This window comes from Ctenopharyngodon idella, chromosome 3 (assembly GCF_019924925.1).
Source record: "Ctenopharyngodon idella isolate HZGC_01 chromosome 3, HZGC01, whole genome shotgun sequence".
Taxonomy (NCBI): domain Eukaryota; kingdom Metazoa; phylum Chordata; class Actinopteri; order Cypriniformes; family Xenocyprididae; genus Ctenopharyngodon; species Ctenopharyngodon idella.
The window spans coordinates 24,314,673-24,338,373 of NC_067222.1; the positions used below are offsets into that span (position 1 = coordinate 24,314,673).

The 23,701-nt window shown below is 37.9% G+C and overlaps 2 protein-coding genes across 6 annotated transcripts; both read left to right on the forward strand.

Annotated features, from left to right (window-relative positions):
* Positions 1-1,084: 1,084 nt before the first annotated feature.
* Positions 1,085-13,371, forward strand: ubtf (upstream binding transcription factor). Of its 4 annotated transcripts, none has more exons than XM_051887524.1 (22): positions 1,085-2,190; positions 2,477-2,575; positions 4,218-4,268; positions 4,745-4,917; positions 5,105-5,188; positions 5,302-5,457; positions 6,140-6,204; positions 6,294-6,417; positions 6,507-6,617; positions 6,704-6,837; positions 7,233-7,374; positions 7,514-7,555; positions 7,645-7,758; positions 7,889-8,041; positions 8,142-8,288; positions 9,013-9,123; positions 9,254-9,342; positions 9,455-9,644; positions 9,797-9,844; positions 10,097-10,162; positions 10,259-10,378; positions 11,182-13,371. In XM_051887524.1, exons 3-22 carry the CDS (start codon positions 4,232-4,234, stop codon positions 11,284-11,286), a joined length of 2,211 nt encoding a protein of 736 aa, XP_051743484.1. In that variant the 5' UTR covers positions 1,085-2,190; positions 2,477-2,575; positions 4,218-4,231; the 3' UTR covers positions 11,287-13,371. The 4 variants fall into 4 exon arrangements, with proteins under 4 accessions (XP_051743484.1, XP_051743483.1, XP_051743482.1 ...); XM_051887523.1 differs by having other exon boundaries at positions 1,085-1,654; XM_051887522.1 differs by lacking the exon at positions 2,477-2,575 and having other exon boundaries at positions 1,085-1,654.
* Positions 13,372-13,536: 165 nt separating this feature from the next.
* atxn7l3a (ataxin 7 like 3a) lies at positions 13,537-22,107 on the forward strand. 2 transcript variants are annotated; one of them, XM_051887531.1, is made up of 13 exons: positions 13,537-13,798; positions 14,419-14,529; positions 14,809-14,941; positions 15,048-15,219; positions 15,747-15,844; positions 15,995-16,017; positions 16,156-16,201; positions 16,318-16,355; positions 16,469-16,537; positions 17,089-17,132; positions 18,233-18,304; positions 20,421-20,557; positions 20,639-22,107. In XM_051887531.1, exons 2-13 carry the CDS (start codon positions 14,479-14,481, stop codon positions 20,890-20,892), a joined length of 1,137 nt encoding a protein of 378 aa, XP_051743491.1. In that variant the 5' UTR covers positions 13,537-13,798; positions 14,419-14,478; the 3' UTR covers positions 20,893-22,107. The 2 variants fall into 2 exon arrangements, with proteins under 2 accessions (XP_051743491.1, XP_051743492.1); XM_051887532.1 differs by lacking the exon at positions 18,233-18,304.
* The last annotated feature ends 1,594 nt before the right edge of the window (positions 22,108-23,701 follow it).

Below are 23,701 nucleotides of genomic sequence, written 5' to 3' on the forward strand. Positions count from 1 at the left end.
GCACCCTTCAAAGGCTGCATCATCGAGGCAGTCTCATTTAAGAAAAGTAGCGTTAGATTGCAACGTAAGAAAGAAATTACAGTATTTTACACCTCACAATAAATATCAGTCAATTTTATTACGGTTACTTGTTTTAAATATGACATCCTTGATGAAGTATTCAGCCTTCAAATGCGACCTCCAAAGTACACAGCCTCCGAAATGAGACGCAGCTCCTGTCACCAAAGGAGTGTGTTTTTGGTTGTGAGGGAAAGATTACCTTTTTCAGCTTTCCAAAGAACCCAGCGTCAAGGGAACAGTGGATGTAGTTTGTTTTCCGGGGCAGCAACAGAGTTGCATGTATGTTTGTTTGTTCCCGGGATTTCGGTGACGAATACTTTGTAAACAAGTCCCAGTTTGACACTGAATTTGCAGATTGCGGGTGGTGAGTAAAGCTGCATCAGACGTCTGTGTTTTGTTGGCAAACGGCGCAAAAGTGCATATAATGTGAACAACACGAACGTTTTTGTTCCCTTTTTATTTACAGTGATGTCGCAGCTTGCAGACGATCTCTACACAAAAGCTGCATGTGCTCGTGACTCTTTAGCTCCGCCCACGGCATGCCTCCAGGAGCTCGGCTTTTTTCGGAAAGACTCGGTTTAGCGTATCTATCTTTTATAAATATGATAAAACTAAAGAATTTTCGGAGATATGAAGGATGCATTGTTACTCTCTATGTACTCAAGATTAACATGAGATTGGCAGAACCAGTATAATGTGAGTTTTAAAAAACACTCATTTCTTGTTTGGTGTCAGTGCAGGTGTAGTAGTACTGCAAACTTTACTGACAGGGCTATGAAGGTATAAAAGCTCGTGAAACACTGGCCTATATATTCTCCCGAAGGCAGGAGTGCTCCACACTGGACTGTGACATTCCAATGAAATGCGCACGTCACCGCTCTGATGTTTAACGAACCAGCGCGCTCATTGGAAAATCATGTTTTCCCCAAATCAGAACGTCTTGATTGGACATCGCAGGTGACGCCCACAAACAGACAAGGTGGAGTTTAATTATTTAACGTGACAAAAAGATGTTGCTGTCAGACTGAAAATACTGAAAAGATGTTAAAAGTACACAACAGTTCACTCTTCACATGTACTTTGGGAGTTTATTTGACTTAAACGCAGGAATACTGCTTATCTTTTTTTCTTCCTTTTTTCTTATTTTTTTTTTTAAACCACACTGGAACATAAATCAAATACACTTCTTTTATTAAAACTTTTACATGATCATCATGACTAAACAAATGTGTTCAAAACAAGCCCGAAAAGCTACACGCGCGTGCAGGTTTGATGGCGCCTCGGTAGCTCCAAGCTCGTGACAGCAGCTCCGAGTTTATAATCCAAATGGAAGCGAAACCCGGGCGACCCATCCGTGATGAGAGCGGCAAGCAGGGGAGAGATTGAAAATGCGGATGTCGCTTTGGAAAGAGAAATGAGCGGATCGAGAGAGCTGCGCGCTGACTGGAAGGAGAGCGAGAGAGATGGAGGCGGGGGGAAGTCTCTCAGCTCTGCGGGGACTGGAGCGCCCGTGCCCTGGACCGGCGGCGCAGTGCTGGCTAACATTCAACCCTCCCCTTGTTCCACCACCAGTTCCACACACAAGCAGCGACAGGTAAGATCTAACCAGCGCCTCATCCTACCAACCGTTTGGTAAACAAACCTTGAAAAACAATTCTTAGATGCAAAAAGAAAAAAAAGATCAAACATTTTGACTTTAGATCGTTTGTGGATTTTGTTTTTTGTTTTTTTAAAAGCCGCCTCGTTTAAATAAGCGTTGACTTGGTGCGAGGTTCGGTACATTCCGAGGTCGCCTTACCCGAATTTCCCGTCCTGTGACTCGGGGAAAAACATCGTTTATATACCACAACTTATTGCCGTGTTTAATTTCTGAATACAACTCCAAACGCCACTAGCCTAATTTTTTAATAGCGATAAGGGCACCTCTATCGTGTTTGGAGCCCTCGCGGTCGTCTTCATTTCCGAGTTAGGACTCCATGAGGCTCGTGGAGGGAAGAACCAGCCGCCTCTGGTTCGCCATCACGGAGCTTGGTTATTTCACCGTGTGGGCTTGTTTTCGCTTTTGTGAAAGCAAAGTTCGCCATCACATTTGACATTTTATCGGTTATCTGTGTTTGAGGAGCAAACCGGGTGAGTCCAGAACCGTTCACGCTCGTTTTTCTGTCGGTGGAGGTGAATTAGGCTTTCAGCGAGCATGGAGGGTAGTATGGCGGCTCTAGAACAGTCGTCACGCCAGGGAAGCGTGTCTCTTCTCGGCTGTTAACGGTTTTCCATTGTGATTATGAAAAAAATGACAAGTTTCTACACAGGAATGATTCATTTCTCACCGAGTTAATCTCGCTTGTCATAATTGTGCTTCAGTCACCGCGTAGTGAGTAAAATTAACCGTATATTTCTTTCATTTGTATTTTTCAAGCCTTTGAACAGCTTGCTGCCATACGGCTGCACACATCGTGCTTTCACCCCGCATTCCTCGTCACTCGAAAGTCGGGGTAAACAACCAGATTTCTTTACGGTAAGAGGACAGTTTAGACACCGGTTTCACTTCTTTTTATACATATAACAGCATGTAATGAGGATTGATTTTTACAGCATTTTTTTGTGGTTATTTTTGACGACTGTTGGTTCAGCTTTCACAAGGGCTGGAGGGGGATTCAATGCTAGTTATAGCCGGCTAGCTCCGGTGTAGGTCAAGTCATAGGTCGGTTTAACATTGTAACATTTTATTTTATTAAATTTAGATATAATTTACAGCAGTTCCACACGTAGATACTGACACGATGAAACCTGTTTTGAGTTTATAATTAAGTTGGGTAAATCAGTAAAGCTGAATTTTAATCATTAAACGTTGTTTATTGCTTAATTTTGCTTTACTGATAAATTTACTTAAACTTATATAATTTAAGCTAATTTCCATATCAAAGCCTCATTAAATTTAAACATGAATTTTTAAAATTGACCCTTATAAATACTTAAACACTTTAACTTTGACGTATTTTGCCTTGAACCAAGAGCCCCGTTACAAAGCTTTTGTTCATAAAAGCGATTAAAATCCACAAAAGTTTTTTTTCCCTGAACATTTAAAATGGTAGTAAAGCTCGATTCTATTCAGGCAAGGTCTGATTATCCACTGTTTCAGAACATTTCGGGGTGGTAAAAATGCCCTTCATCCAGGGTCTATTTTAAAGCTGGATTTTGCTGGCTCACACGCCGCCATTACACATTCAGCGCAGCGGCGACGCCTCGCCCTGGAAAAAGGCTCGTGCCATTTTGTGACTAATTCAGTCGGCTCACGCATTTGCTAAACTACATCAGATGATGACTAGCCTCCCATATTCAACCATTTTAATACAGTCGCTGTGAATAAAATGGGGGCGACCCAGAATGTGTCCGTGGCGGAAGCGGAGACCCGCGCCCTGTTGGTTTGGAGGCAGACTCTGGTGCTGCATGCTGTAGCAGTCACTCATGATGATCCCTGGCTGTGTTTCCCCCTCTCGACGGAGACCGAAAACAGATCCCGATCCGTGGTCAGCTGGTCCGTCTACAGGCAGCTGCCTGCGTATCGCCCAAAACGCTCCTTCCTCCTCCTGTAGTACCTCCCAGTATCCACTCGTCCGCCGAAAAAATACTCCATTTTCGAGCTACTACACGAAACGCTCGCCTCGAAAAGCGCGGAGAGTACAGAAGAAGCCGTTTCAAGTCTTAGTTCAGTAGACAAAATGGAAGATTAGACGGATTGGCTGCTCTTGCTGGTGTCGACTGCAGAGTTATTTGAGATTTGAAACCGTCACAAGCAATGGGCTCTGTCTCACGATGGAGCGTAAACGCTTAGGGGCGGTGTAATGAACATCAACCATTATGTGTCGGGCTGGATTTTAATTCCACACTTTAGACAACAGTTCCTGTTTTCGAAATATTCATGAGTAGCTTCTAGGTGTTTAATAGGCGAATCTTACGGCAGGAAAAAAAAAAACAATCCCCATGTTAATATGGTGCATTCTTATTGTTTTGAATAATTTGATGCAAAATTAGTAGTTGAAAAAATGGAAATAAATTGAAAGCTATATGGTGTTAAAGCCATGTAAGTACGAGTTTCAACATTTTTACCTCAACATTTGTAATCCTTAACATAATTAACATAATTTGTTTTTCTCTAGAGTGATTCAAGACAATGAATGGAGAAATGGACTCCTCTGCTAAAGAGATCGGTAAGAAACAAGTCATTTAGATAAGTGGTTCTTAACTGTTTATGAATATTATTATACATTTATATTTATTACAGTGAACGATAATGAATGTAACTTAATAGGAAAACTGTAAAAGAAAATTTTGGTTTCTAATGGTCTCTTGAATTATTGATGGTTCAAACAGTAGAGCATGTCTCTAGTAATGCCAAGATAATGAGTTTGATTCCCAGTGAATGCATGATCTGATAAAATGCATACCTTGAATGCAATGTGAGTCACTTTGAATAAAAGCATCTGCCAAATACATGAACATTTATGCCCTCTGAAATAATTTTCTTGCAAAACAAATTGTTGTTGGCGTAAACCATATTTATTCCCACTGCAGGTGAATCTGTATTTAAAGTTTGTGTGAATTGATATTTTCTTAGTCTGCATGAAGTGATGTGTGTACTGGTACTCAGTGATCATTTTTACCATATTATGTTTTATTGTTGCAGTTTGGGAGCAGGATGACCTTTTGAAGCTGTTGGATGCCATGAAGACAAACCTGCCAGATAAAGATCTGTCCAAGTACAAGACGTCCGAGTCCCATTTGGACTGGCAGAAAATTGCTTTCAACTCGTACACTGCGGAGATGTGCAAACAGAAATGGCTGGAAGTTTCACGTGAGGTACGCTAGTCAGTGACCAATGGCTTTCACTTGTATGTTGTAATGACGAGACCAAGTGTGGGAAAAAAAAAAAAAAAAAGTAATGATACTAGTATTTGAAATATCTGATTTAAAAAAAAAAATGTTTGACAAGCTATAGAATAAGGTAAATGCAGTTGTCACATTGAGATTCCCATTCCTCACTCAGATACGCAAGTTCCGCACCCTCTCTGAGCTGATTGTGGATGCCCAGGACTACGTCAAAAATCCATACAAAGGAAAGAAGCTGAAGGTAGACAATCTTGTGGCTCAGTCCTGAAAGCTTGCATTAAGAATTACAGCGTTTGTCCAGTGTGTTATTTGGAGCAGCAGCAAAGGCTAATTTTTTGTCTTTGTCCTCTGCAGAAACATCCAGACTTCCCCAAAAAGCCGTTGACACCGTATTTCCGTTTCTTTATGGAAAAGCGTGCCAAGTATGCTAAACTACATCCAGAGATGAGCAACCTAGATCTCACAAAGATCCTGTCCAAAAAATACAAGGAGCTCCCAGAGCGTAAAAAAGTGAGTGCAACGAAAATTGAAAAGAAAAAGCATTGGGTGTCATTCACTAATAATTGCGTACATTATACGCATGTTTGAACGTCTCACGAAAACTTTCCACCTAATTCAGAACACATGAATTTGTTCTTAACCCTGTTCTAATGTTGATGAATTCTGAGTACTCTAAATGAGTGACTGTGTGCCCGAACTAAGTAATTTGATAAAACACACCCAAACCATGTCATTAAATTAAAATTTCATCTTAACATGTTTATAAGGCCACCAAAAGTATGTGATTTTTGCATGCGAGAGGTTTCAGTAAATTTAGAATGTTTTGAAACGAAAGTTATTGAGTCATTATTTGTACGTTCACAGATTTCACGGACAAATTTGTGCGTACACATGCTTAGTGAATGAGACCCATTGTCTGTAAACATTTTCAAGAACTACTATAAAAGTGAAATTAATATGATTTTTAAAACTGGAAACTGAAATTATGGGGATATTGTAATGGTATATTAAAGGTTAAGGATGAATCTGGTGTTCAGTGGATTTCAAATCTGTTGTCCCTTTGAAAAGAAGAAAATATTTTCTATTTGGTGTGGATCAACTATTGTTTTGAGTAGTACCTTTCTAGATCAGTCAACAAAACATGCATTGTTTTGTCTGACCTGTTTGTTCTGACTGAACCTATCGTCAACAGGAGAAATACGTGAAAGACTTTCTCAGAGAAAAGGAGTCTTTCGTGCTCAGCATGATGAAGTTCAGGTAAATGACTTAATTGACACTTTACCATCTCATTTACATTTCTAAATCATCGCTTTTCTCTAAAAAAGTGTTTATGTGCGATTTATCAGGCAGGATCATCCCGACCTTCTAGAGAACGTTGGCAAGAAGTCCAATGTTCCAGAGAAGCCCAAGACACCCCAGCAACTGTGGTATAGCCATGAGAAGAAGGCTTTTCTCAAAGCACACCCAGATGTAAGCTCTACACACACTCACACTAGAATTTCCTGCTGACTTCTTCATACACATGAATGCTGAAAACACTTGTGTTTTTACCTCTCCAGGCGACCACCAAAGACATCAAGGATAGTCTTGGAAAGCAGTGGCCACAGCTGTCAGACAAGAAGAGGATGAAGTGGATCACAAAGTCTCTGGAGCAGCATAAACTGTATGAGGTAAAGATGCTTGCATTTCTCACACCCTATTTGCCAGAAAGTAGCATGCTTCTCTCTAATGTTTGATCTTTCCTTTCTTTGTTTAGGAGACGATGCGCGAGTTTATCCAGCAGCACCCAGAGTTGAACATCACGGAGGAGGACATCGTCAAATCCACTCTGACCAAAGCAGAGAGACAGCTCAAGGACAAGTTTGATGGGCGGCCCGACAAACCACCTTCGTAAGTTTACCTGATAATAGCAAAATAAAATTGCTCATTTTTGGGGGGGTGGGTGGTGACATGTGACCTGGACGTGCCATGTTTGTTTTCTTGTCTGTATTTTAGTATTTTTAGTATTATTTATCTATTATGGTATTAATTAATACTTCTATTTTATTTTAAGTTTGAGTAGTTTTGTTATTTCCTTTTCTTTTTTTTTTTTTAAGCTTTAATTTATTTCTGTTTTACTATTTTTAGTACTTAAAGATTTATTTTAGGTACAGAAAGTAGTTTTTAATAGTTTTATTTTATTGATAACAGCACTGTTTCTTGAATGAGTTTCAGCACAGTAGATTTTTTTTTTTTTTTTTTTTTTTTCCCCTCTCATTCCAGTTTTTGTTTTGTTTTTCTCTCAGTAATGGTTACTCAATGTTCTGTGCTGAGCTGATGTCCAGTATGAAAGACGTTCCCAGTACGGAGCGTATGGTCATGTGCAGCCAGCGCTGGAAACTCCTGAAACAGAATGAGAAAGATGCTTACCAAAAGCGCTGTGAGCAGGTCTGTAACACACTCGTGAAAACAGTGCTTTTATTTTGCACACTTACATCTGTTGATCAACCATCTATTAATATAAACAAGCCAACATGGATGCATAAGATTTTCAGTCACTTTAATATTTTATTTTTTCCCTACACAGAAAAAGAAAGAATATGAAGTTGAGATGAATCGCTACTTATTAGTAAGTATATGTTTATGCTCTGTCCATGTATCGTTTGCACCAATTTGCTACATGATTTGCATTTTAAACATGTTATCTGTTTATCCCAGACTATCTCAGAGGAGGAACAGCAGAGAATAATGTCAGAACAGAAAATGGGAAACTTTAAAAGGGGAGGTGGTGGCAGCAGCCCTGCTTCCAAAAAGAAGAGCCCCAAAGCAAAGGTCAGTTCCCCCATCAATCATCTTTGGGTTATTGAGGAATTGGTGCTTAAAATGAGCTTACTGTAAACTAGAACTTCACTTCCTTAAAGCCCTTCTTTTCTTTTTTTCCCCTCTTTGTTAATCCTAACAGTCTGCAGAGAAGCCCAAGCCCCCTGTGTCTGCAATGTTCATTTTTTCTGAAGAGAAGCGCCCAAAACTTCACCAGGAAAGGCCTGAACTTTCTGACATGGAGCTTACCAGACTACTAGCCCGCATGTGGAATGAGCTTTCTGACAAGAAGAAGGTAATCAAGACACATTAGTGATCCAGAGATGTCAAGATCCTTTCATCACTGTATTGGCTAACTAAATTTTCAACTTTTAATGTTTAACCATTCTTAATAGGAGAAGTATAAAACTCTGGAGATGACGCTGAAGGCAGAATCTGAGAAGCAGAGCAAAGAGGACAAAGGGAAACTACCAGAAACACCCAAAACAGCTCAGGATATCTGGCAACAGAGCGTCATTGGAGACTATCTCGCCCGATTCAAGGTATGGAATCATGCATGCAAGAAATTAAAATAGAAAAATTACCTACACTGCCATTCAAGAGTTTGGGGTTTTTCTTACAGAAGTCTAGTATTCTCACCAAGGCTGCATTTATATGATCAAAAATACAATAAAAATAGTAACATTGTGAAATAAAATTAGAATTTCAAATATTTTAAAAACTTTTATTATATATATTTTAAAATGTCTTTTTCAGCATCATTATTCCAGTCTTCAGTGTCACATGATCTTTCAGAAATCATTCTGATATGATGATTTGATGCTCAAGAAACATTTATTATTATTATTATTATCAATAAATACAGTTAATTATACCATTGTGCTGCTTAATATTTTTATGGAAACCTTGATGCATTTCTTTATTCCAGAAATCTTTGATTTATAGAAAGTTTAAAAGAACAGCATCTATTTGAAAAAGAAATCTTTTGTGACATTATAAATGTCTTTGTCACTTTTGATCAATTTAATGTGTCCTTGCTGAATAAAAGCATTAATATCTTTTTTTTTTTTTTTTTTTTTTTTTTTAAAGAATAGTGCCCTCAAACTTTCAAACGGGACTCTATGTATAAATCATCATGACTGAGTTTTTTCTTGAACAGTTCTGCCCACTAATAGTTGTGCAAATATATCTACCATAGAAACTTCTTTACCTAATTCTGTTTGCTATAGTTTCTTCACTGATCCCTCCCTCTTCTTTAATTGTCAGAATGATCGGGCAAAAGCTCAGAAAGCCATGGAGGCCACCTGGAACACCATGGAGAAAAAAGAGAAGATTATGTGGATCAAGAAGGCTGCAGAGGACCAGAAGAGATATGAAGTGAGTACAGACAAATCGATTTCAAACAACATTTTTTTATTATTATTATTATTATTATTTTTTTTTTTTTTTAGATCAGGGCTGCTTGTATAGAAGTATTCATACCCTTTTTAAATTCTGTTTTATGCAGAGAGAGCTGAGTGAGATGCGATCACCTGCCCCAGTCTTCATTCTTGGGAAGAAAATGAAATTTGAAGGGGAACCTAAGAAACCGCCCTCGTAAGTTCATTCTGTGTGTGTGTGTGTGTGTGTGTGTGTGTGTGTTTGAGGTAGCTCACTTGTTTCAGCTTCCTGCTCATTCTAATCGTATTGTCTTCAACTGTGGCTACAGGAACGGTTATCAGAAGTTCTCTCAGGAGATGCTGTCAAACGGTGAGCTGAACCATCTGCCCATGAAAGAGCGCATGGGTGAAATCGGAGGCCGCTGGCAGCGACTCCCTCAGAAAGAGAAGGACCGTTACAAAAGAATGGCGGAGGAAAAACAGAGGCAGTACAGAGTGCATCTCGAGCAGTGGCTTGCGGTACCCCTATATCTTAATTATTATTTCAACACTAGAGCAACACAAATACCTTGATATGAAGATCTAATATTTAGCCAATGATGTTGTATCATTTTTAAAACAATTTGTACATATTGAATTCATGGATAATAACATGATTTTCTCCCTCATAGAGTTTATCATCACAAGAGAGAGCTGTGTATAAAGAATATAATGCTCCGGTGAGTCATAAACGTGCATGTATTCAGTATTTTAGTTTATATGCTCAAAATCTCTCTCTCTCTCTCTCTCTCTCTCTAGTTTTAGAAAGAAATATATATTTTTTTATTCAAAATTAGAATTATTGTATTCAATAAAATATTAAGTTAATTTAATATTTAATTATATTTAATTAAAATTTCAATTAAATGTATAAAAATTTCTGCCTGCAGTTCTGCCTCTTTAATTTTTTGTCTTGAACTTTTCTTCTTCAGAAACGGAAGAACACATCAAAACCTGGTGGCCCGAAAGCTAAAGTGAAACCCAAGGCCAAAGGATCGGTGAGTTAGATCGTCTTTTATCGCTCGGTTGGCCACTGTGCTCATTTTTAGCAGCATGTACTGATTGTTCTGTATCATTGGTGGCCTCATCCAAAGGATGATGAGGAGGATGATGATGATGATGACAATGACGACGATGATGATGAAGAAGAGAAGGAATCTGATGACGGATCATCCTCTGATGATGACAGTGATGATGATGACGACGACGAAGATGTAAGATTTATAGCATGCTGGTCACAGTTTTTTCATTCACGCCATGTATTTTAAAACAGCCTTGCTGATGTAGGATCAGCCTGTTTTTGGGGAATATTGAAATTAGTTTTTGATTGTGATTTTTAGCGATTAGGACTGGGCAACATGACCCAAATTTTGTTTGAGAATACAATCAGTTTTATTTCCTAATGACTATATATATCGCATTATAGTTTTTATTGTTGTTATTTAATTTAAAATAAGGGATAAAGGAAAACAGAGAAGCATATTACAAACAATAGAACAAAGAAACAAATGATAGTTTTAGGTACAGTGCGCTCTTTTTAACATTCATGCATGTTTCTTTGTCACTTTAAAGTGTCAGTAACTTTAATTAGTACTGTGCTACATGTATATATTTACATACTGCAATATCAATGATATAGCAAAATCTCAATCTTTAAAGCATAATGCCACAAAATATATTGTCATACTGCCAAACCCTATTAGCCATTGTTGCCAAGTCTGTGGTTTTCCTGCGGAATTGGGCTACTTTTAAGTTGCTGCCGCAGGTAAAAATGTTTTCCACGGGTTGATTTCCACCCCCGTATGTATTGTTGCGGCACTCCAACACCCCCCCCCAAAAAAACAGACACATGCTGTGGAGAATTCGGCCACTCAATGGAGAAAATCGCATTGGGATACTTTTGACTGGCCATTGGTCTAATTTTGTTACACAGACCTGGCAACCCTTAGTAATACAGATGCTTTTGTTAATCACAAAATATGTGAATGAAAAATAATGCTTCCAAATTCACTTTCAGAATGAGGAAATAGAGGATGAAGAAGAGGTGGAGGATAAGGAGAATAAATCAGAAAGCAGCAGCAGTGCTTCCAGCTCTGAATCATCGGGATCGGACTCGGACTGAACCAGAGCCGAGTCTGGCTGAGCCCACAGACTGCCAGAAACGCTGTGAACTGAGCCATGAGCCGGGGGTCTGAGCCTGCTCTGCACTGCGCTCTTCCCACCACAGGAGGGGGCTCACCCCGCTGTCACACATCTGCGCCACCTCATATGGTCTTTTTCTCCACTTCTGTTCTCCCCTGCACTTTTGGTTTTATTCGTTCCTCCCTCTATGATTTTTCTTAGCAGGTTTTAAGGCATTTTAGGCAACGCACACAGTGATATATAGTCTAAATTCCTCCCAACACCGCTGGTCACAGAAAAAAGGGTTTAGTGCTCTGCTATTGGCTTGTAGTTGTCATGAGGTGTTATTAGGATGCCCCGTGTTTATACTTTGAAGGTAAAAAGACATAGAGTACCAGGTGCCATTTTTTTCTGTAAATGAGCCAAAGAGTCTCTTAGTTTCGCAGATTATTTTGGGAGGTACAGGGGACCAAATAATTGCACTCTGAAGAATGTCTGCTTTCTTTTCCTCTGTCTGTACCTCTCCTGTTCTTCCTAGTAGCGTTGTCCTGCTCCCTCCATTTTTGCTTTGGTGTTTGTTTTCGCTTCTTCGGTTCAAAACAAATGTGGTATTTTCAGGAACAATGAAGCCATTTTGAATGTTGACGAATGGACCCCGCTGGTCTCGCACTCGGTGCTTGTTCACGAGGCGTTGATGCGCTGCCCTTACCTGCACCTGATGTGGGGTTAAAGGTGAAAATGGACTATTTATTTTTGTCCTGTTATAGAAATGCTGCCCGTTGCGGTTTAGCGACATGGTTGTGACAAAGCCACAGCAAACGGGTTTGAGTTCGCTGTTCATACAGATAATACGAAAAACTGATGTTACATAATGAGGACTAGTTTATCAGTTAATTGTTCTGCAGCACAAGTTTTTTTTTTTTTTTTTTTTTTTAGAAAATTGCTTTTGTTTTTCGCAGACTGGGCACCAGTATTTTTCTTGTCATTTGTTAATAATGGTTACATATTGTTTGAAGCTGACTTTTTTTGTTCCTCTTTCCAACCACTGTTTTATTTGGTGCTCCAAAGAATATTTTCTTTTTAAAACGTGATTGTTATGTTTTAAATATGATGGATGTGAGTTGCCCCAAAATTCAGTGCACTTATGATAATCCCAGTGTTCTTTCGGTATTTCTCTTTCTTCATTTCACCCCATCAGCCCGTAAAGTTAACCACTTCACAGGACTTTCATGCACCAGCTCAAGGAATGTAATGGAGATGTTTTATTTAAGAGGGGTGTCATTATTTGTTGTTTATGTGTGTGTATATATATGAACTGTTTTGAGGGTGAGGGTATAGTCTCTCATTCCAATGCCCTGGCCTAAAATGGCAACTAAATTAATTTGTAAGCCACAACACAGCTTTCTGCGCTGAGCTACAACCTTTTACTCAGTATTTTTTTTTATGCAACCCTCAAATTGATAGGGGCACTGTAAATAATTTTTTCCTTTATCAAAACATTGAACCCTGATGATTTGGATAAAAAGACAAGAAAATAATTTTGATTTGGTTGCAATTGCTGTGGGGGGGAAAAAAAGTTTGCTGTACCAGACCTATTCTAGTGCCCAAGGCCTGTATCCTAAATAAAGTTCTTGGCTCAGTTTGGAAAAACATAATTTGGTAATAGATGATTTGAATGGTGGGCAAGGATAAGAAACCCAGTGGACCTTTCAAGATTTGTTGATATTTTATAGGATTTTGAGACTTGCAAATAGACTTGGGTTGGGTTCAGTGCTGTTGTAACGTATTTGTACATATAGCTTTCATTTTTTTTTCCCTTTGTAAGGAGTGAACATTATTATGTTTGTATTTTCAGTTGGTTAAGCAATATACTGCTGTAGCCAATATGAGTTTGTCAATTGGGGAAATGTTTTTAATTTGGTAAGTTTTAGTTTTTTACCCCTCCCCATGTTTATTTGTAGAAATGGCAAAAAGAGAAAAAGCTTAAATTTGTACTACAGATTTGAAACATTTGGACGTTTTCTATAGCAAGAGATGTTATATCCCTGCAATTTACAATTTCAGCAAATAAACCTCTTAAACACTTCTTCTGTTTCTCTGGGGTTTTTTTTTTTTTCATATTTTTATATACACACACACAGAGAGAGTGTGTGTGTGTTTTATTTTATTATATATATATATATATATATATATATATATATACACACACACACACACAGAGAGAGAGAGAGAGAGAGAGAGAGAGAGACGAATTCAAGGCAGCAGAATCGATGTCACTTAGGATCGGTAATAGACTAGTGATGCCTAACTGGAGCCAAAATGGCAGCGTTGTTTTATTTTCAAACATCATCTGTATTCGAGCGACTTAATCAACCAGGCATCTAATCGTTTATAACAAGATAACATTTCCATAATCTTCATACGTACGCTTGTTTTGAGCATGTTTCTTCTATGTAGTCCTTAAGAGAACAGCGGGTCCGTGAATGACACAAGAACCGGCCCGTTCAGTCCTGGTAAGTAGAAACAATTTAAACAAGAAGCGCGACAAATATGCTTTACTGCGCGCGGCGTCAACTTTGTTACCACATTTTCCTGCGGTTTTGAAACAATGTTGCCAAAACCCGCCCATATGGCAAGTCATATGATATGATCAAAACAGGGCAATGCGCCAGTCGTACCTGTCAGCTATATTTCACAATGACAGTGTTCATTTGTGTTCAACGGTTTTATTATGTTTAAATACGCAGTGGTTATTAATTACTGACCCTCGTTCATCACACTTGACTGCTGTTTTGCTGGATAATTGTAGTGCCCGCCCATGTTCACAGTATTCCCACTATATTTGAGCTTGTTGAACATGTCAAATAATTTATAAATATGACGAACATGTTACGAAATGGACGTTACAACCTAGAAAACGTTATATCATTTGGATTTTTAAGAAGAAAAAAAAAAAACATTTAATGGATAATGAACAATTTACGATATGCACAAATTATCGTGTTGTTTAAAGTGTTTTCAAATGCTCACTTATTTTGATGTGCTGAATCTCTTATTTCAAAGGTTCGCAGTTGGTCAACGATACTACAGTTATCATATTTGACTGTGATGTAACGGGCTTTGTGTTTTTCAGTGTTTTCCACCCCATTTTCTATTGTCGACCATGAGAGATCCCCTACAATAGTTGTTGCAAATGAAAATGGAGGATATGTCTCTGTCAGGCCTGGATAACACCAAGCTAGAGGTAAATGATTACAGAGAGTGGCTATCATTTATGAAACACATGCAGATAGCCTAAGGATATGTCTTGTTTTGTTAATCTAAAAACTAAATTCCTAAGCAAAAATGAGGTTCATCTGAATGCATCTGTTTACATAAGAATGGTTTTATGCAGGCTCACCAATAAAATTCACATGGTCAGAGACAAAATTTTTAATTTGTGTGCCTGCTTTGACCCTGCTATGCCCCAAAAGTAGCGTCATATGTTGATATGCCCAGTTTAACTCATACGATTTTGTTGTAGGCCTTGGCTCATGACGTTTACTCTGACCTCGTGGAAGATGCCTGTTTAGGGCTGTGCTTTGAGGTGCACAGGGCAGTCAAACAGGGCTATTTCTTCCTGGATGATACGGACCAAGAAAGTATGAAGGATTTTGGTGAGTCAATCACAGTGTAACACAAAAATACACAAACTGATTATTCCTAAAGCCTGGGATGCCAGCTTCCAAAATTTGTCTCTACTACATGCTCTCTCTGATGTAGAAATAGTGGACCAGCCAGGTGTAGACATCTTCGGGCAGGTGTACAACCAGTGGAAGAATAAGGAGTGCGTGTGTCCCAACTGCAGCCGGAGTATCGCGGCCTCACGCTTCGCTCCTCATCTGGAGAAGTGTCTCGGGATGGGCCGCAACAGCAGCCGAATAGCCAACCGCAGGTCAATGGACTGTGAAGTCACAATATTTAGCTCACTTATACACTTATAGATGTGAACTAACATTAACAAAGGTTAATACATTCTGTAAGAATATATTGCTCATTGTTAGTTCATGTTAGTTAATGCTTTAGGCTAAGTAATGTTAACAAATTAGACTTTATTGTAACACCTAAGTGTTACTTTAAAATGAGTTTAGCTTTTTCTCATATGAAATGCATAGATATTATTCGATGAATGGGGAACTCTTAATGGAATATTTGACTAAAATTATTTACTCACTCTAATGTTGTTACAAATCTGTATGCTGTAATTTTTTCCCTTGTTTTTTTTATGCTATGTGATTTTGTTCTGTTGACATGTACTGGTGGGAAAATATGAAAAGTTGGGGGTGGGGGCACATTTCTGACCATTATTTTTCAAAGATAACACATGGACTTTCTGCCTGATGGAGAGATTTTATTGATCCTTGAGGGAAATTCTAGTGAAGTTTCAAAGCATTGAAGGCCATTGTGCTGATCTTTTTACAGAATAGCCAGCAGCAACAACACAAGCAAGTCAGAAAGTGATCAGGAAGACAATGACGATATCAATGACAACGACTGGTCCTATGGTTCAGAAAAGAAAGGTGAGCTCATCCAGTTTGTCTGCTCCTCTTTTTCCCCCTCACTTCCCACACCACTGTTTGCCTCCAAATGTTTACCAAACTGACACATTGTTTTATTATATTGATTTCAATAATCATGAATTATAGTTTATTAACTGCTTATTTTCACAGCCAAGAAAAGAAAGTCAGAAAAGGTATAAACTTTTTTTTACATGCACTCATTAAAAATGCAAGCCAAATATTATAATACATTGATTTTGTAAATTTGTAACTGTAAAAACTGGTATTTTTAAATATTGAAAGTGATTAAAATAAGTATTTGTGTATCTTAGAATCCAAACTCTCCCAGGAGATCCAAATCCATAAAGCACAAGAATGGTGGGTTTTATTCTGATCTTACCTTTTAGGAGTTGTTTATCCACTTAGTGCACTATTTGACAGACATCAGGCTTCGCTTGAACATGTCATGAGTCTCTCTTTGTGTCTCACTGCAGGCGAGCTCAGCAGTAGTGTAAATCCCGATATGTACAAGGTGAGATGATTAGCTAAAGTATTTTAACATGTGTAACTTTGGTCATCGCTTTCAGTGTTGCAATAGTAACTGTAGTATTACAGCAATATTGTTTCACTTTCTCACTCATGTAGTATAACTACAGTTCTGGCATCAATTATGAGACCTTGGGACCTGAGGAGCTGCGATCCATACTGACTACGGTAAGCAGCATACGAAGACTTCCATTACAAGAGCCTCTAAAAGCCACTGCGGTCAAAAATGAGATAACGATACTGAGTGAATGCTCTCCGCACAGTATAAGTACATCAATTTCTTACATTTCATACCCGATAAATCAACGCTTCAGCCCAATCAGAAGCACCAGTACTGAGGTAGAAACCTATACAGAGGAGCCTGATAAAAATGCTAATAAAAAAAAATGTCAGATAGACTTAGAGGCTTTTGCATCTGAAGTCTTTATATTCTTATTATATACAGTATACAATCTTAGACTATTTACCATACAATATTTTTTTTCTTGCAAAATAAAAATAATCATACCTGCTGTTTTCACAACAAAAGGGCAGTCAACTGATAGTTTGGCCATTCACAATTTTTTGTAAATATTGTGTGAACTAAGTGTTCAGTTCAGCTTACTTGCCTGCTGTCATTTATATGTATTGTATTAATGTATTCATTATATCATCTGTCAGCCACATTGGTCAACCACTGGAGTTTCTCTCTTGCTAGTTGCTCTCTTCTTTTTCCTCAGCAATGTGGGGTTGTATCAGAACACACAAAGAAGATGTGTACTCGGTAAGAATTCAGTCCATATTTGTGAACTAACAGGAAGCTATAAAAATAAACAGCTGTGATTTATTCTTACAAATGCACACTATGGTACACTCAGTCTACTGACATTTAGAGCTTCTTTCCATTACCTTATTGACTACGAAAGAGCAGTCATCAAGTTTCTTTTTCCTTGGCCAGCAGAAAAAGTAAGTATTTTACCACAGCAGGCATATATTATGAGGAATAAAAACTGAAGGCCGAAACATCTGTGAAACCAGTCTAGGAGATTCAAGGGCTTTGCACATGTTTAAACCTGGGCTAACATATTTTTAAACTGTGTTAAGGCTGTTTTTAACCTTGGATTAAGCAATATTTAGGTGGAGAACTGTTTATAGCTTTTTTAACTTGAGTAGTTATGAACATACTTGAATAAGAGGAATATACGGATTTAATTAGTATTTGAAATAAAATCCTTGGAATGATATATTTGACAGCAGGAAGGTGCATAAATTAATAAAATCAAATCATTTTCAAGTGAACTATTCCTGTGTCATGTGACCAGAAGTATGGTGAATAGGTACAGTCAGGGGGACATAGTTTTTCACTGTTCGAGTTTTGAGAATGTGTATGTATTAGTGTGTGTATGTGAGTGTGTTGCTTTAGAGCCAAAGATTGATTGTGCATGTGATGTGTGAACACATGATCTTTTTCATTTGTGTAAATGGAAATGATCATGTTATGTTGGGACTGATTTTAAGGAACACAACTGGCAACTCCATATAAACCTCAATTTTTTTGATTGGTGTCCACTTTTCAGTTTTCTTTCCTGTTTCATTTGGCCTCTCTTATTTTAAAATATATAATTGAAATAATCTGTCTCCATTCCAATTGGACATAAGAGTACACCATTTCCCAATTGGACGGTCATAGGTTGTTTCAAAGCACTGCCTGTTTTTACAAAGCAAGAGACTTTTTGAACATCAGCCAGCATTGAAACCCCCTTCCCTAATTGCTAATATCTAACCCTAGAGCCCCGTTTCGTATCCTACTGGCGGTGTTCACCTAGTCTCTCGCCCCGTCATTGTCTCTGGTGCAGTGCGTAATGCCACGTTGTGTCCTGGCAGGTCCCAGCGGTGTCCCCAGCACACGGACGAACAGAGGAGGGCAGTCAGGGTCTTCCTCCTTGGGCCGTCCGCGTGAGTTTCACCCCTTTCCCAAACCTGACCTCACCCTGACAGAAAAGAATCAGTGCACCCGCTTTCCTTTCCTTCCCTCTCTTGATATACCTCTCTTCATCAAGCTTGTGATTGTATTTTAGCAGCTGTCCAAACAAAATAGTGAAAAACTAATAGGTCCTAATATTGAGACCTGAGGCACACCAGCTTAGTGAATTTTTGTATTTTTTTTATTTTATTTTATTTTTTTTATGTATGACGTGAAGGGTAACATTTTACAATGAGGTTTTATTTGTTAACATTAGTTAATTACATTAGGTAATACCAACTAACAATGAATAATACAAGCATGTATTAACCTTAGTTATTGATAAGTTCAGCATTTACTAATACTTATTTTAAAATCAAAAGTCGTATCTGTTAACATTAGTTAATGCATTGTGAACTAAAGACTGGACTACACTACACAACTTGTTCCAAGATTTTTACCCTGATTTGCATTCTGGAGGAGTCAACATTAGTTGCAGTTAGGTCAGAGTGACTCTGCAGATTTTGGGCAGTCGAAGTTGACAGATTTCTCAGAAAATTACGTAGTTTTATGATGGGCACAGATTTTTAATTACAGATAGCTTAATAATGTGATTCCATGTATTTGGAGGATATTATCTAACATATTTGATATTGAGCCAATTTTAGAAAACATTGTTTTCATTTGATGAGTCTCCTAGCAACAAAGCATATGTTTCTGAGTAAGTTTGTTGTTCAGAATTACTTTAAATGACTGAGGATCACACTAACAGATTTTCGTGTGTGATGCAGTTTTTCTCTGTAACCATTTTGACACCGGTTGACATGACTATGTCTAGTGTTTTAAAATCTGTTCAGATATTAAGTGGTGTATTCCAGCCTTAACATGAACAAATAATGAAGAACAACTATTTTTATTAACTAATATTAACAAAGGTTAATAAATTATGTAAAAAAAAAAAGTTTGTTATTCTCATTGTTAGTTCATGTTCATGCATTAGCTAATATTAACAAATGAGACCTTATCTTAAAGTGTTACCAATTCTGCTAGTCCTTTTCATTCATTACCTCAGCATATTTCCATAATCTCTCAAGCTTTTGTAGACTCATTTAAAGTATTAGTTCACTTTCAAATGAAAATTACCCTAAGCTTTACTCACTCTCAAGTCATCCTAGGTGTATATGACTTTCTTCTTTCTCATGAATACAATGTATGAGCTGAAGAAAGTGCTTCCATCCACATCCATCCATCATAAACGTACTCCACACGGCTCCGGGGGGTTAATAAAGTCCTTCTGAAGCAAAGCGATTCGTTTGTGTAAGGAAAATATCCATATTTAACAAGTTTTGAAGTAAAATATAGCTTCCGCCAGACCACCTTCTGTATTCAACTTACGAAGAAAGTGTAAACTCTCGCTGTTCAAAAAGCTTACGCTACGTCCTACGCCTTCCCTATTCGACTTACGGGAAAAAGTGCAACTGACGCGACACCAGTTCCGTTTTTCCGTAAGCTGAATACGGATGGCGGTCTGGCGGAACCTAGATATTTTACTTCATAACTTGTTAAATATGGATTTTTTTTTTTTTTTTTTTTTTTTACCAAACTCATCGCTTTGCTTCAGAAGGTCTTTATTAACCCCCCGGAGCCGTGTGGAGCACAAGTTTATGATGGATGGATGTGGATGGAGACACTTTCTTCAACTCAGACTCGTTGATCCCGCTCACTGCCATTATAAAGCTCAGATGCGTCAAGATATTTATTAATATAACTCAAGATTGTGTTCATCAGAAAGAAGAAAGTCATATACACCTAGGATGACTTGAGGGTGAGTAATTAATTCATTTGGGGTAATTTTCATTTGAAAGCGAACTAATCCTTTAAATGTAATGCACTTAGCAGATGCTGTCATCCAAAGCAAGTTTGAAAAGGTTCTTTAGCTTCACAGTTTTAACAATTATTCAATGTGCAGTTTTAACCTGTAGAATAATGGGTGACAAAGGAAACAGATTCAGATCTGTTGATTGTTTCTTTGAACTGGGGTTCTTGGTAAACCATTTCCTTATTCAGCATTTGTCACTATGTATTTATATCCTGCTTCCTGTTTAATAGGTCGACACTACCCGACTCTGATACAATGCTGGAAAACGATGGCTATGATGCTCCTGATGGCCAGCTTATCATGTCCCGTCTCCAATGGGACGGCTCCTCTGATATCTCTCCATCAGATTCTGCATCTTCAAAAGCCAGTGCGTTTTTCAAGAACACTTTTAAATATAACACGCTTTTATACTTCTATCTTTTTCACTTATTCGCTGTCTCGTTCTCAGGCACCAATAACTCTGAATCTAAGAGACCTAAGAAAAAGAAGAAGCCCAGCACGCTGTCTCTGACTGCTGCTGGAGGTGGAGGAGAAAGGGACAAAGGGCAGGAACGAGAGAGAGGAGACAGAGAGAGGGTAGCAGGCGGCGGGAGCGGTAGCGGTAGCAGCAGCTCCCAGAATGCACTGGGCCTGTCCAGTCGTAAAAAGCGACCAAAACTGCCAGTTCCTCCAGCCCCAAGCATCTACGATGACCTGAACTAATGAAGCTTGCACTCACTTACACACATATTTTCTGATCATGACTCACTCGATGAGTCCCTTTATGATCTCTGGTTTTCACCATTTCAAGGTACATGAATAAGACAAGACAAACTCACCATTGAACGCGTGTGTAAGAGAGGAAAGGTCTAGGCGGCATTTCAGACATTAATTTCTTGGGCATATGAGAACATTTTATGGCAAAGTGTTGCACAGTGAAAAGTGAGTATTTTTGTGACTAAATGTGATTTTTGTATGTGGATCTGAGTTGGAGTCAGATTTTTTTTTAACTATGCAGTTCACTGTCATTGTGTCATTGCATACACTTGTCTGTATGTATACATGAGATTTTGGTTTACAATGACACAGGAAAATGTGCCATGGCACACCATAGGTGAATGGGTTGAGTAGGTTAATCTGTGCAATGTCCTCTATTGGTTTTAAAGGGTGTCTTTTCATCATATTGTCTTGCTAATGTTACTGCAACCTGCTGATCTCAGCTGCTTTCTGCAAAACTACGCTACTCCTCATACTCTCTTGAAAATGTCTTGCTAACTAATGGACTTGCATAGTGCTACGACAGCTTTCTGCCAAAACTGTGGATACACAATCTTTTGCCTTTTGTGTTACTTTTTAAGTTAATGTTCTTGTTTGTTGTCATGGCTAATTTTTCTCGTCTGATACTCTATTTATTTAGTTTGCCCTGTGAATGTTTGTATTTTTTTATAATCAAGGCTTTTTGATTCCTTAATCTTTAATCTCTGGCAGAACGTATGCATTTTCTCGGATTACAAAGTGTAAATGGCCGAAGAGTTCAGTGATCCTTAAAGCACTTACTGTTATGTTAGATGTCAGCTTGTTTTGTACAAAATATGTTTGGGTAAAAAAAACAATGTTGTCAGAAATGCAAATAGTAATTGAAGATGCACTTAAAATGGATTAAATCCAGCCCATATAGGCGCCTTATTGTCTTTTTTCGTAAAGTTTTATTTTTGTCATTGAGCTGTTTGTGAATTTTGTTGCTTTAAGTTTAAATAACCTGAGAGCTTTCTACAAGTGTGAATGGAAATGTCTGCATGATGGAAGGAAAAACAAAACATGGTACAACTATACCATTGCTGTGAGTGGACGTTTCTTCTGTGACGCTGAGTTATTGCTCTGTCTCAATGGACTGTAGTATCTCTGTAATAGTCTAAATAAATGTCTCAGGATTCACAATTTCCTTTCTTTTGTTCTCACAAATGAACTTGTTCTCAAAGAGATTCTGTCTTCACTTATGTATTTAAACCTTGTATGACTTTCTTCTATAGAAAATGAAAATATTTGGAGAAATAAGTTTTTTTTCTCTTTAGACAGTGGAAATCAATGGTCTCAATATTGTTTGGTTCCCATTGTTTTTAAAATATCTTTTGGGTTCTGCTGAAAAAAGCAATGCGTACAGGTTTGGACCCACATGCGGATTTTCCCTTTAAGCCTCATTAAGGCTTTTCACACTTGAAATAGTTAACCCTGGGTCATTGTAAACCCCGGGTAAATGGAATCCTGGGTTTTCTTGCTTCACGTATCACACTGCTTATGCTTTTCCGAGGTTAACAATTAATCTTGGATATTTATCAACTGACGTTTCACACTGTACATTCCTAAACCCTGGGTTGACGTCCTTATTTGCATATTTGCAGCATCAGTGTCACTGACTGGATGAATGCTGTTCTTGATATGTTTACATAAAGACAGATTACTCACCTGCATAATATATATTGCATATTTTGCAGACTAGTCAGTGCAGTTGCACTATGAAGTTAATCCTGAATGGAGTTTTCAGACTATAAAGGTTGTCGCGTTTTCCGTTTGACATTTTCCCCCCTTAAAAGCTGAAACTACTGTTTATGGGTCAGTGACGTGACGGGTCATTATTTTGTCCAAAGGCCTTAATAATAGTAAAAAACAAAGATATGACATTCAAAGTATGTGAGGTAGTACAACTAGATCACTTTTATTGAATCCAAAAGATTTAATTATATTTGGCTACATATAAAGTTATTTTAAAGGTTTCGAAGTGTCAAAAGGTCATTCGGTTTAACCGTCCAAAGGCCAATACAATTTCATTTGTGATTAAAATATATTAAAATGTAATAAATGTATATATTTTTTATCCAACATAGTGCAAAATGGTATTAAAATTATGTGTAGAAGTCGTTGCTTTGTTATGAGAAAGAATGTCCGGAAAAATGAATTTCATTGATGTCATTCGGAGTAACCAATATAAAAGGACCATTTTGGATCAAGTCATGCGGTCAATATCATGTGACAGGATGTGACATCATTCAGGCACCTGCAAAAGACCACATGGTCATGAAGCAAGGCGACTAACTCTCTTTTAACTATTTGAAAAATTCATGTTTTCACTTGCTCATATGCATGTCCCGAAACATCAGGTCATTCCGTACAACCGCTATAAAACATGGAAAATGTTGTAATATTTTAAAAGCTTTTTACTAAATATAAAATGTTTGATTGTCCTTTTGCTATCTAGCTAGCAATCTAACTAGCTAGCTAGCTAGATATCAGTCTGTTATCAATGTTTGAAAATATAGTCATTCGGTATAACCAAAAGTGTCACTCGGCAAAACCGAAATTTTGGTTAAAGCAAATGACTTTTTTGGTGACAAATTTTGTCCATCTTGTAAAAAATTACAAAAGCAGTGTTAATTGATTATAAAAACCACGTAATCTCATTGTTAACACTTAATAAAACTTCAAAATAAGTTATATCTCCATTACGTTTTTTTTTACACAAAAACCTTATTCGTCA